The 13870-nt window shown below is 35.9% G+C and overlaps 1 protein-coding gene across 5 annotated transcripts in view; it reads left to right on the top strand.

The window, feature by feature from the left end:
* pcyox1 (prenylcysteine oxidase 1) overlaps window positions 1-13870 on the top strand; it is a 29562-nt gene that overhangs the window by 600 nt on the left and 15092 nt on the right. For all 5 annotated transcript variants that reach the window (XR_012385903.1, XR_012385902.1, XM_073913965.1 and 2 more), the window contains 5 exon segments: window positions 3786-3930; window positions 5424-5630; window positions 11027-11201; window positions 11428-11639; window positions 11876-12028. Coding sequence is in view for 3 of the 5 variants with exons in the window: in XM_073913965.1 (XP_073770066.1) it covers window positions 3819-3930; window positions 5424-5630; window positions 11027-11201; window positions 11428-11639; window positions 11876-12028 (859 nt within the window). In the remaining 2 variants the exon portion in view is untranslated.

Genomic DNA, 13870 nt, shown 5'->3' with positions numbered 1-13870 from the left:
AAACGGGTCTTCATTTTAAAAGTTGTGCAAGAAACTTACCTTAATGTACCTAAACCAGAGAAACCCACATTTCTGTCAAACTTTACTTGTTATTAACCCCAACCAACGTTACTGTAAAAAAAAAAAAAAAAAAAACTAGTACCAATTTCATAGATAAAGTGAAAAAAGCACATTAAGCATTTTCTCCCCCATTGAAGTTAATTATAAGGAAAAAGCTTAACGTGGCTTAATGTACCTTAACAACAAACAGGGGAAATCAAATCAAATTTCTAAAAATTTTTACTTGTGATTAACACTAACTTTGATTACATGAACAGTTTTTTTAACATTTGGTTTTCCAAGGTTATTGTAAAGTTATGTTAAGCCTTTCCTTATTATGGACTTTAATGGGGAGAAAATGCTTAACGAGATATTGTTCTCTTTATCTATATCAGTGGTTCTCAAACTGTGGTACGTGTACCACTAGTGGTACGCGGGCTTCCTTCTAGTGGTACGCGGAGGAATGAAATATGTCATGTACATGCTACACACATTTCAAAATTTATCAAAAATGATGTATATAATATGCCATATATGACATATAGCCTATATTTCTGTGGTAATCTGCCACGTTTTTTAACTTTGCAGAGTTGTAGCTGCTTTACTGAGCCTACTACGCTATTGTAATTCAATACTGCTCATTTTGGTGGTACTTGGAGAGACTATTTTTTATGAGGTGATACTTGATGAAAAAAAGATTGAGAACCACTGATCTATGGAATTAGGGCTCGTTCTTTTGACAATATGTAGTGTTAATCACAAGTAAAGTTTGACTGAAATTTGGCTTTCCCTGGTCGGTGTTATGGTGCGTTAAGCCATGTTAAGCTGTTTCCTTATAATGGACTTAAAACGCAAAATGTAAAAATGTTCACTAACTAAAATTCAAGATCATTATTTTGACATCAGAAAGTGTTTGTCATGAGTAAAATTTGATAGGAATTTGATTTTTCCCGCTTGTTGTTAAGGTACATTAAGCCACGTTAAGCTTTTTCCTTATAATAAACTTTAATGGGGAGAAAACGCTTAATGTGCTGTTTTTCCTATTATCTATAGAATTAAGCCCGTTCTTTTTACAGTAGTTGGGGTTAAATACAAGTGACAGAAATTTGGGTTTCTCTGGTTTATTAGTGGGTACATTGATCCATGTTAAGCTTTTTCACGTTAAGCATTTTAGAATGTTCCAAATGTTACCCAGTCGGGCCGACAGCCATCCAATCACCAACAATATATCTCAATACTTTATTTTTGAATATATATTTACATTTTTTTATTGCAGATTTTTTTTTTCACAACAGCTTGTAGAATTTTTTTCTGCAAATTCTCTTAAATAAGTTCTCTAATCAGGAAAAGACAAATCTAAAAACAATTACAGAATTCCTCATGATAATAACAGCCATATATCTCTTTACGCAATCTTCCATTTACACAAAAACTCTTTAAAACAGTTGTAAAACAGGTAAAACAGCAGGATGAGGGAATGACGGGGGCGAGTTGTCTGAAAATGGCTCCAAAAACAAATATATATTTTTAACTATTTGTGTATTTTTCTTCACAATAAATATACTTTTAACAATGTTAAACTTGTCATACAAAGGCCATTGTGTTGAAAAAAAGTGTATACAATTAGAGTTTTCTTGTTTTGACAAAAATAAAATATGTGGTGAAGAAATAACTAGATTAGATTTTTTTCAATTCCATTGGTCGTTACAAAAAAAAAACATAATTAGTGTTTGGCCCTGTAGAAGTCTAAAATTTCATTTATAATGGTCTTAAAAAATCTTAAACTTGACATGATGAAACCTGCAGAAACCACATATATACAGTTGAAGTCAGAATTATTAGCCCCCCTTTTGATTTTGATTTCTAAATATTTCCAAAATAATGTTTAACATAGCAAGGAAATTTTCACAGTATGTCTGATAATAGTATTACTTTAAGAGAAAGTCTTATTTGTTTTATGTCGGCTAGAATAAAAGCAGTTTTTATTTTTTTTAAACATTTTAAGGTCAAATTTTTTAGCCCCTTTAAGCTAATTTTTTTTCCAATAGTCTACGGAACAAACTATCGTTATACAATAATTTGCCTAATTACCCGGACCTGCCTAGTTAACCTAATTAACCTAGTTAAGCCTTTAAATGTCACTTTAAACTGTATAGAAGAGTTTTGAAAAATATCTAGTAAAATATTATGTGCTGGGCGAAGCAGTGGCGCAGTAGGTAGTGCTATTGCCTCACAGCAAGAAGGTCGCTGGTTCGATCCTCGGCTCAGTTGGCGTGTCTGTGTGGAGTTTGCATGTTCTCCCTGCATTCGCGTGGGTTTCCTCCGGGTGCTCCGGTTTCCCCCACAGTAAAAACGTGCTGGATAAGTTGGCGGTTCATTCTGCTGTAGCGACCCCAGATTAATAAAGGGACTAACCCGACAAGAAAATGAATGAATATTATGTGCTGTCATCATGGCAAAGATAAAATAAATCAGTTATTAGAGATGAGTTATTAAAACTATTGTGTTAAGAAATGCGTTGAAAAAAATCGTCCATCAAACAGAAATTTGGGGGGGGCAAAAAAATAAACGGGGCTAATAGTTCAAGGGGGCTATTAATTCTGACCTCAAGTGTGTGTGTGTGTGTGTGTGTGTGTGTGTGTGTGTGTGTGTACGTGTTTTTGAACATATCAGGACACAAATCTGTATAATGACATGGGTATGACACAGGTATTACAAAAAGGAGGTGAAATATAAGGACATTGGTGACGTCCTCATTTCTCAAAATGCTTATAAATCCTACAGAATGAGTTTAATCAGAGAGTAAAGCTGCACACAGTCTCCTGTGAAGGTTGGGTATAGGGAAGGTGTAGTATAAGGGCAATATAATATACTATTTGGACAGTATAAAATGAATGGAAACCTATGTTATGTCAACAAACAAACGTGTGTGTGTGTGTGTGTGTGTGTGTGTGTGTGTGTGTGTGTGTGTGTGTGTGTGTGTGTGTGTGTGTGTGTGTGTGTGTGTTATAAAGTTTTCGAACTGTCATACATCATACATATTATTAAAAATACATATATTTGACCAACTGTTCAAAAATCAAAGTTGTTTTTTATTTCAGGTTGACACGCACACATAAAAATCAGTAAGGTTTTGTTTTGGTACAGTACCATCCTGGCTTTGTGTGTTTGTTTGTATTGCAAGTGTGAAACCCTTTTATTAATTTTCATTAGATTCTGATCGAATGTGTGTGTGTGTGTATAAAGTCAAGCTCGTAATTATTCATACCCCCCGCCCCTATATATAGAAACAAAACAAATCAAATGCAATTGTAGTCTTATTAAAATTTTATCTAATTTAAAATTCTAAATAATAACTGCAATTATGTTAAATACTATACATTTTTTTTCAATAGCAGTTGAACCTTCAAGAATTAAACACATGATGATTTAGTATTATGTGTTCACTTGTCTGAAAACAAGTAGCTTTTTCATAATTACAGCTCATAAAGTATGTTGTACAATTACTCTCTGGTCCTTTAAATTAAAAATGTTTACAACTTGTAATATGCATGTCATCAATCACATACATGTTTTTATAGTGATGTATTTCATTTTTTATTCAACTCGTTCTTTGTAATTTTGTTATGAAAACACAGGAAAACTGTTACAGTTTATTTTTATGGAAGAAATGCAATATATGTTTTGTAAATCTTTGTGATTGTGTGAATTTATCCAACACCTACTTTCATTTCATGTGTTTTCAGATGTTAATATTTGGGAAACACTAAATCATCAGAATGGCTCTGAGACACCTGTCAGTGAAGGCTTTCCTTTTTCTCGGCCTTTGTCAAATTGGACGAAGAGGACTTGCCTCTGCCCCTGAAGTCAGAGAAGCGCCCAGAAAAATCGGTATGATAAAGTTTAGCATTAATTCATTGTTTAAGATACAAGATAGTTTTTAGAACTAAGAAATGGAAAACTTATAGCTATACAAATTATTATCCCTCCTCTGAAATCTTAATTCTTTTAAAAATATTTTCCAAGTGATGTTTTATGTAGAGTAGGGCTGCGAGTAGGGCTGCGTGGTATTGGAAAATTGCAATATTTTATACGATATACAGTGCTCAGCATAATTGAGTTCACCCCATTTTGAAGATGAATATCTGTATCCATTTCTCAGTGAATATAAGCAATGTATTTTGGGGCATTCGAACAAAACAGATTTATTAAATGGATATATTTATTAAAATGATATTTTAGCCTCAGAACATCTTTAGAAATATAAAGATAATACTTTTAAATTCAAGCAAAATATTGGAAAAAAACTGCAACTACAAAACTGTAAACATTTTTTGTATCTCTTGAAATTTTTGTATTTAATGTTTTTCTCATACATATAAACTTTAGGGTACTAATTATGGACCGTTATCATAAGTTATTTTGTTAGATTAGTTCCAGATTTGGTTTTAGTACTGATTAATCTAAAGTTTATGCATGAAATAATAATCTTGTAAATAATGTATATAATAATAAATAAATAATAATAAAATAAATAATAATATTGTAAAGCTTCCTATAGAAAATATAAATTTAAGTGAGAGATTTGTGAGGGGTCTACTCATAGATGAATAACTGAATACAACTTCACCAAATAACTGGAATATCTCTATTTGGAATGAATTAATAATTTTACATTATTATCTTGCATAAAATACATTTAAAAAACTATCTTAGAGGATAGATTAATACAATAGGGAAAAAAACTATAGAGAATGAAAAAAAAATGGACTAAACAGTGTTTTATGGTACTCGGGTACAATAATTAAATAATCAAATGTAAAATAATATTGCATTGTCTTTATTAAATATAAATAATTCGATTTTAATCATTAATAAAGTTACGAGTGCTACAATTTCTTATGCCTGAGTGCTTTTAAAATCCTCATGCCTCAAAAACACATAAATAATAAACTGTATGCCAGACTCCACATTGCATATGCTGTGATGTAACTAATTTGAATGATCACATTGATATTGTGCAGCCCTAATGGAGAGAAAAACAATAGTTTTAATTTTAACAATAGTTTAAATAACTAATTTATTTGGTCTTTGTCATGATGACAGTAAATAATTTTAACAACTCAACAACAGGGTTTTTTTAGGCCAATAAAAATAATTATTAAGGGGGCTATTAATATTAACCATATTATTATTTTTTTTTCGACCAAACAAAAAAAGAAAAAGAAAAATATAATAGAAAATACTGTGAGTTATGTCCTTTCTTGTTTAATTGTTGATAATTTGTAGCCTGTGAAATTGATCAGATATGATACAGTAGGTTCTATAGGGTAATGGGTGTGTTTGCCAGGATCTGCTCTGTTAAATATCGGCTTCCTCTTCAGCAATAATTGGAGGTGGTATTGGAGGCACAGCAACAGCATTTTTCTTGAGGCAGGAGTTTGGACCTGCTGTGAAGATCGAAGTGTTCGAGGCAGGGACTGTCGGAGGTCGTCTGGCCACTGAGAACATTGGAGGACACGAATATGAGACTGGAGGATCCATCATTCACCCGCTCAACCTGCATATGAAACACTTTCTGGACAAACTCGGTCAGTGTCTACTTCTCTCTTTAAAGCAGTGTTTCCCAACCCTGTTTCATGAAGACCCATCAACAGTACACACTTTCAACCTCTTTCTAATTAAACACAGCTGAATCAACTCAGGCAACGGCAGTAGGTAGTGCTGTCGCCTCACAGCAAGAAGGTTGCTGGTTCAAACCTCGGCTCAGATGGCGTTTCTGTGAGGAGTTTGCATGTTCTCCCTGCGTTCGCGTGGGTTTCCTTCGGGTGCTCCGGTTTCCCCCACAGTCCAAAGACATGCGGACAGGTGAATTGGGAAGGCTAAATTGTCCATAGTGTGTGTTTGTGTGTGTGTGTGTGTGTGTGTGTGTGTGTGTTTGTGTGTTTGTGTGTTTGTGTGTGTGTGTGTGATGGATTATGCCTAGTTCAGACTGCGTGATTTTAGCCCCGATTTTGGCTCGCCGACAGGTTTTGAGAAATCGCCGACAAATGCCTGAAATCACAGGCAAATCGCTGCTCGTGCACGTGAGTGACAATCACACAGTATGAACTATCAAAGACTCGATCTGAGAGAATCGCCGATGAGTCGCCGATGCCTGCGAGATATTTGACATGCTATCATGTTGTGTGAATTGAGTTTTGACTGAAAATAACATCAGCCATAGCCTACAGCCAATGAGAGAGCAGCTTTCACTTTTGTGTGCGTGTGTGTATACCTGCTGCAGGCCAGCGGGAGGCTGGGAGAGAAGTTAAAAGCGCTCTTTTTCGGTTTATTTGGACCCACGAAATGGAGGAAAAACTAGTGGAGGTTTGACAGGACTCAGGAGCAACCGTGTCTGTTTGACGTTTCAGACAGAAAGAAAATAGTTTATTATCAACGTTGAGGAGGAATGGATAATTCCCTTTAAACGCAGGTGAGCAAACATGTACATGTTCTACCCCATTAAAGGCTTCTTTCTCATTATGTAGTTAATAACAAGAGATATACTACATGTTTTTGGCTGTGAGACGTAGTTTGGACGAAGTTGTCGGCGATTCTTCCTATAGTAAACTCATGCAATGTGAATGTCCCTGTCGCCGATCCATCTTGCAGTGTAAACAAAGCAGCGACGAAACGCTAGCCCAGATAGTCATGCAGTGTGAAAACATCTGTGACATGACTACTTTGAAAATCATGCAGTCTGAACTCGGCATTACGGCTGGAAGGGCATCCGCTGCGTAAAAACCTGCTGGATAAGTTGGTGGTTCATTCCGCTGTGGCGACCCCGGATAAATAAAGGGACTAAGCCAACAAGAAATGAATGAATGAATGAATGAATGAATCAACTCGTCAGAACATTAAAAGAGATTCTAAAACCTCTAAATGAATGGGTCAGATATGGGACACATCCAAAATATGTACTGTTGGCCTTCAGGAACAGGGTTGGGAAACACTATTTTCAATGAATAGTTCACACAAAAAGTTGTAGTTTGTTGTCAGTTTACGAAACTTCCTTTCATCCAAAACGTGTAGGACTTTTTTTCTTCGAAACAATAATATCTCGTATGAGCTTTTGGGGATGTTTTCATCCACTCTGGGGTGATTTTTAAGTTTTAATTTGGCCACAACCCTCTCTGTGTTTTAGCAAATGGAATGATTTTTGGTGACAAATCTTATTTTGACACATATATTTGGGGTAAACGGTTTGAAATTGTTTAAGAATTCAACAATACACTCAAAACAAAGTGACTACCTTTTCGTAATGTTAGTGGCTGTATTTGCTCTATTGACTTCCATTATAACAACATATTTTGATTGACAATCCATGACACCATATTGTTATGTATTCATTATTGTTGTGTTTTTCCGTCTTGGTAGAGGTAAAATGTGTATTTTCTTTTTTGAAAAGGTTTATCGTGGTGGCACTTCAGATGATTTTGGAAGGGCACTTTATATCCACGAGCATGTGCACTGCACAGGTTGAGCCCAATGTGTGCACGTGCCTGGGTTTAGGTATTGGGTAGGATTCGGGATGTAGAATACGAGCATACTTTATAAGTACTAACAAACAACTTAATAATAAGCAGGTAATAATGAGTCAGCTGTTAATCATTAGAATTTGTACTTAAACTAAAGTGATATGTTTTATATTTGTTTTTACTCTGGAAGACCAAAATATTGACTCAGCAGGATGTTTTCAGCTAAGCATTTTTTATGTTCTACTGATGACAAAATAGTATTCTACATCTTGGATGGCCTGAGGCTGCATTTACTCTAGTGTGTTTTTGTTTTCAAGTGGCATGCATTATAGAATGGAAGCACTCCTTTTTTTAGACTGGCATTTTTACTGCATTTCAGAAAAACATGCAGATCTCTTTCCACCCTATACGACTTAAAACCAAGCGGCAACCTCCAGCTCTCCCTCAGGAGAATAAATACGGAAGTAACTAAAACTGCAATTCATCCGAAATTCCGCTAGTCCTGGCCGCTCCTGGCTCCAAAATAGAGCAAATTTCAATTGAGCCCACTGTCAGAATGGCCAACTTTACAGCAGAAAAAAAGGTGTTTACAGCCTGGTACAAAAAAAGATTTTGGTTGATACAGCTAATATTACCCTTCATGACAACTGTGAGGGGGGTGAATTTTTTTATAACTCGTCCGTTTCCTTTATATTAAGTTATATTAATTTTGCATAATTAAGGGCGTGGCCACTTGATTGACAGCTAGGTCTCGTTGGTCGCCGTCACGTCACCTCAGCTGAATCCTGCAGATTAGCCACTGAACTCGGCATATTTATCGTATTTCTGTGTTGTTTTATGTGGCTTTACACAGTCAACTGCCTTTTGGACTTGTTTCCTACAATTATTAGATGGCATGGCATGCTGAGTGCACTTAATTGTGCTCACAAACCATTCACGTGGCCTCCGTTTCCCATGTGAGTAAAGTTACATACTTATATACCATCTCTATACATGTATTTGTTTTATTTAAGATCATTTATCGTTTATATTTATATTTAGAGCTGTAATGCACTCCAGAATCTGACGAATTGATTAGCTGTAGGCTCTAGAACAGTCATCTGAAGCGTTGTCATACAGTGTTAAGCTGGATTTCATCAATAGTCCTACATTAACTAACACAGACTATATCTAAAGTGTTTGGAAGTAATTTGCATTTTCCTCATGTTGAAAAACATCATAAGAACAGTGTTTAGTGGCTCAATGTATTACAGCAGTGTTTTTAAAAGTCTAAACACTTTATTGATTTAGTGTACAACCAAGGACAAGTGGTCAGAATACAAACGAGTCACAGGTGATAAAGTATTGAGCGTTCTCCCAAAGTAAAGTGTGTCTGAACCAGGTCCAAGCAAAATGCCAGCAGGTGTCTGTAGCTCTGCTCACTCTCCGCCTCTTTGCCCTTGTTTGGCATCCCGCCGTGGGTGTAATGACGCTTGTGGCTTCTTTTGCGCTCTTTAGAAAACTATGGGTGATGTCACGGATACTAAGTCCTTATATTTTACAGTCTATGCTTAAAACGCATGATACATGACCATACACACTTACGGTTTATGCATATTTTGAATAAAATAATTCTTCCCATCTACCTGTTGTGTAATGGTCATACAAGAGAGGTTTGACGAATCAGAGAACGTTACGCAATAATCCAGAAGGCCAGTCAGAGGGTGATTGTGGATAGCTATGCCAGTTTTGGTGACTTGAGGATTGCTGAAGTAGTGTTGATGTAGGGCTGGGCGATTTTACCTAAAATCTTAATCTCAATTAATTAAGCATTTTGACTCTATTATGATTAATGAACGATTATTTATTTATTTATTTCTCATAGTTCATAGTGCAGGTTTTGTGCTGTAAATATGCTTACATATGCTCACATAAATGAGAGATTTTTGAATGAAGGGTGCATTACTTGATTTTAAAGTAAATGAAAGAAACACTATCTAGTATCTATAATTATTTATTAAACATTGTTGGAGCCATTTGTGGATTGCAATTTTCTTTCACACCACTAGATGGTGTATAATGTATTTATGCTCTCCTCATGATGAGCTGAGAGGCAAAGAAGAAGGTCAAACAAACTTTTTGACCATCATGGCTGCGTCCGAAACCGCATACTTCCATACTATATAGTACGCTTAAATCAGTATGCGAGCCGAGTAGTATGTCCAAATTCATAGAATTCGAAAATCAGTATGCGAGAAGTACCCGGATTACTTACTACTTCCGGCGAGATTCTAGAGTGCGCATCCCATGCATGCTGCGCTATCCCATGATGCCCCGCGAGCAAATTCATGAATGGGAGTAAAGCAATGCAATTGACGCAGGTAGGTCACGTGACCATGACAAAATGGCGGATGTAGTACGTCCGAATTTCATTCATACTTTTCACGTTCATACTGTATAGAAGGTACTTTTATAACGGCCGAGTAGTAAGTTTACATTCAAATGCAGTACCTACTGAGTAGTAGGCGGTTTCGGACGCAGCCCATGGCTGTGAGAACGGGTTTATATTTGTTTTGATGTTTACTTTTTCATTTTAAAAAAATGCACAATAAATGGATTGAAATATCTAACTTTATTTGCAAAGGTATGGCCATTTCACTTTATTATTGACCTGTTCAAGCAACAAACGCATCAGAATCAATGACCAAAATATACGCATCTACAAACATCAACGCTGAACAACGGAAATTAAAATACACATTGCCTAAAACGAGGAGTCCCTTTTTATCTTATAAAAAAGCGAAAATTAATAACTTGCACTTTTGGAAACCAAGGCTGCGTCCGAAACCGCCTACTACTCAGTAGGTACTGCATTTGAATTTAAACGTACTACTCGGCCATTAGAAAAGTACGTTCTATACAGTATGAATGTGAAAAGTATGAATGGAATTCGGACGTACTACATCCGCCATTTTGTCATGGTCACGTGACCTACCTGCGTCAGTTGCGTCGCCTCACTTCCATTCATGAATTCTCTCACGGGGCATTATGGGAGCGCAGCGTGCATGGGATGCGCACTTCAGAATCTTGCCAGAAGTAGTAAGTCATCCGGGTACGTCTCGCCTACTGATTTTCGAATTCTATGAATTCGGACATACTACTCGGCTCGCATACTGATTTTAGCGTACTATATAGTATGGAAGTATGCGTTTCGGACGCAGCCCATATTAGGTCGATTTTAAATTCAGAATGTTGATTTCAATTACTTTTCAATTAATCGCCCACCCCTATGTTGATGTCAGGCGTAACAGTAATAAAACTTGTACATTTTAAAATGAAAACACTTGAATGTAAATTGTGCCTGAGGCCGAGTAAATTAACAGCAAAATTTAATTTTTGTGTGAACTATACTTTTATTGTCCTATCCTCTCCAAAATGCACAATTGGATGGGTTAAATTAAATTTTGCATGTTATATTGTCTGGTCAGGTCTGTCTGTTCGTGCGGATGTTTCTTCTAAAATGGCGATATTTGACGGGAAGGAACTGACCTTTGAAGAGAGCGACTGGTACTTAGTGAATGTCATACGCATGCTGTGGAGATACGGACTCAACTTCATTCGAATGCATATGTGGGTGGAGGGCATTCTGGACAAGTTCATGAGGTTTGTCTGCTGTGGTGGCATCTTAAAGGGGCAGTTCACCTATCATCATTTACTCACCCTTCACCTGAGTTTCATCTGTTGAACAGAAAAAGTTATTTTGAAAAATGTTAAAATAACAAAGGGTGTATTACAGTTTTGCAGCAACATCAAGATGAACAAATGACTAAACATTCATTTTTGTGTGAAATAAGCATTAAAGGTTGATTGCTTTCTGCATTTTCTGTAGGATATATCAGTACCAGCAGTTCAGCTACTCGTTTTCTAGCGTGGAGAAGATGTTGCATGCCATGGGTGGAGACTCGTTTCTCACTCTGGTCAATCAGACGCTGGAGGAGGCCATGCTGGCTGAGGGCTTCTCTCAGGTCTTCCTCAATGACATTGTTACCCCTGTCACACGAGTCAACTACGGACAGACTGTTCGAATCAATGGATTTGTAGGTATGCAAATTGATCGGAAATGCAGATATGAGCATATTTTGATGTATATTTAAGGATATATAAGATGTAAATAGTACTTTCTTGGATTGTTGCACCAAGAGTCATTTAGAGTGATTCTATGTACATTTTTCATAATTTTGAAGCTACACAATGGAAAAAGCTAAAAGCAAAAGCGTTTAGGAAGCACTAATTTGTGAATTATGTTATGTAATGTATGTTTATTATTCTTTTTGCAGGTGCTGTTTCTCTAGCAGGAGCCAGCTCAGGTTTGTGGGCTGTGGATGGAGGGAATAAGTTGGTTTGTTCTGGTCTTCTGTACCACAGCAAAGCTGAAGTTGTTCCAGCTCGTGTGACTGCCATCTCCATGAAGACCAGGCCATCCAAAACTGGTACAATTTTCTTTAAACATTATTGTAAATCTTTTAATGTATCATACACACTACTGTAGGGTCCAGCCAGTTGGTCCAATGACGGTATCCAATGGTGGATGAAGGTTCACTGCATGTTCGGTCTTTCCAGTGCACAATGTTGATCTATATTAAACTTAACTCATATCTGACTCCAATTTTAGTATGAGGTGGTTTAGAATATTAATATTTTTTATCCTCGTTTTATTTGACTCCAATTATAAAACATTGAGAAGGTTATTTTGTTTCCTTTCACATGATTTTAGATTATGATTGAATATTCTTTTGATTTGTTATTATACCTTATTCTCATTTACTCAGATTCCTATAGCATCTCGAGTCATGCAGCGGCCGGGTATACAATCTCTTAATACAAGCTTGTCAGTCTTGGTCATTAAACAGAGGCGATTAACCACTCTCCTAAAGTGGCAGAACCCTACTTACTCAATTTAGGAGATTTTTTATGTGGTCCCCATAGATCTGTTATCTACTTAATCAAGACAAAGTATTTTAATAATAATCGCACAGGATTATAAGTTTGTAGATGAAGGCCTAAATATCCACATTTAAAGTAGTTTCAACAATATTTTGTTGTTCTAAATAGTTGGCCTTTTACAGTCTAAGTATACTGGAATTAATGCCAATTTGTTAGTCGGATCTCTAACAACATTGTATAGCGTGCCACGCTGCTCCATCTAACATGTTTTAGTCCGTTACTAACCTGTACAGTGGCTTGTAGTGCTATGGACAACAACATTTACCAGTGATAATAACACGAGGTTTGAATAATTCAAAACATAATTTATTAGTCAGGTAAATGTATTATGCCAAATTCAATCAGTTAATTCATAAACGATCAATACAAAACATCAAATTATCAAAGACAAATCCAAGATGAAAAGATGCATACCTGACTTCAAAATATACATAACATGGAGTTAGCTCCATGTTACGGGCTGATCTGGGTAAGCAGTATCGCGCTAAGCCTTTCTCAAACCTTACCTTAAATAATCCAAGAATTCCCTCAAGGAAGGGGGTGTGTGCATAACAAAAGGCATTTGCATTTAGTCCTGCCTGTGGAAAAGTCACACCCTTCACAGTGGTTCAAAAGATGCCTGAAGTTATATATTTATTGTTTTGATTATGTCTATTTCTGAGAGAATGAGACCATTGTACCAATCGCACTGAGACATTTCAATTGAAATCAAACATGATAGTTAAAGTCAGTTTGGTTAATCTAGAACATTCAAACATTGAAATGACCATATGTGTGAGTTGGGGTGGTTGAAGCCGAGTTTCAGCAGACTCAGATGCAAATGCAGCAGGAACTGGTTTTTCCCGCATTCTCACCTGCTGGGTTGTGGTCAACAGTCTCTGTTTTCAGCTCATGTTTTGAATTGTCAAAAATATTTATAAAATTTCAATTCTTACACTACCATTCAAACATTTGTACATTAAAAAGGAGATTTTATTTAACAAGGATTAATAAAAATCATTAAAAAGTGACAGTGACCGTATTTACAATATTACAAAAGGTTGCTTTACCTTGTAAATCATGTAAAATATAATAAATATATAACATATTAAACATCAAATTATCATTACATAAAATAAAATAATAAAATGCTTGTGCCAAGCCTGTTCATATAAAAGACATATGAAGGAGATAACTACATTTCAATACTGCAAACTGTGTGATGTTTTTAATATTCAGGCTATGTATAGTGGTAATGTCAGATGGCTCTGGTAGATTAGACAACAGGAGTAGTAATGTTTCTTTGACAACACTCATCTTAATAAAGTTTAATGGAAATTTAGCTAAAC

The sequence above is a fragment of the Danio rerio genome, chromosome 10 (assembly GCF_049306965.1).
Source record: "Danio rerio strain Tuebingen ecotype United States chromosome 10, GRCz12tu, whole genome shotgun sequence".
NCBI lineage: Eukaryota > Metazoa > Chordata > Actinopteri > Cypriniformes > Danionidae > Danio > Danio rerio.
This window is presented reverse-complemented; position numbering and strand designations above follow the sequence as displayed.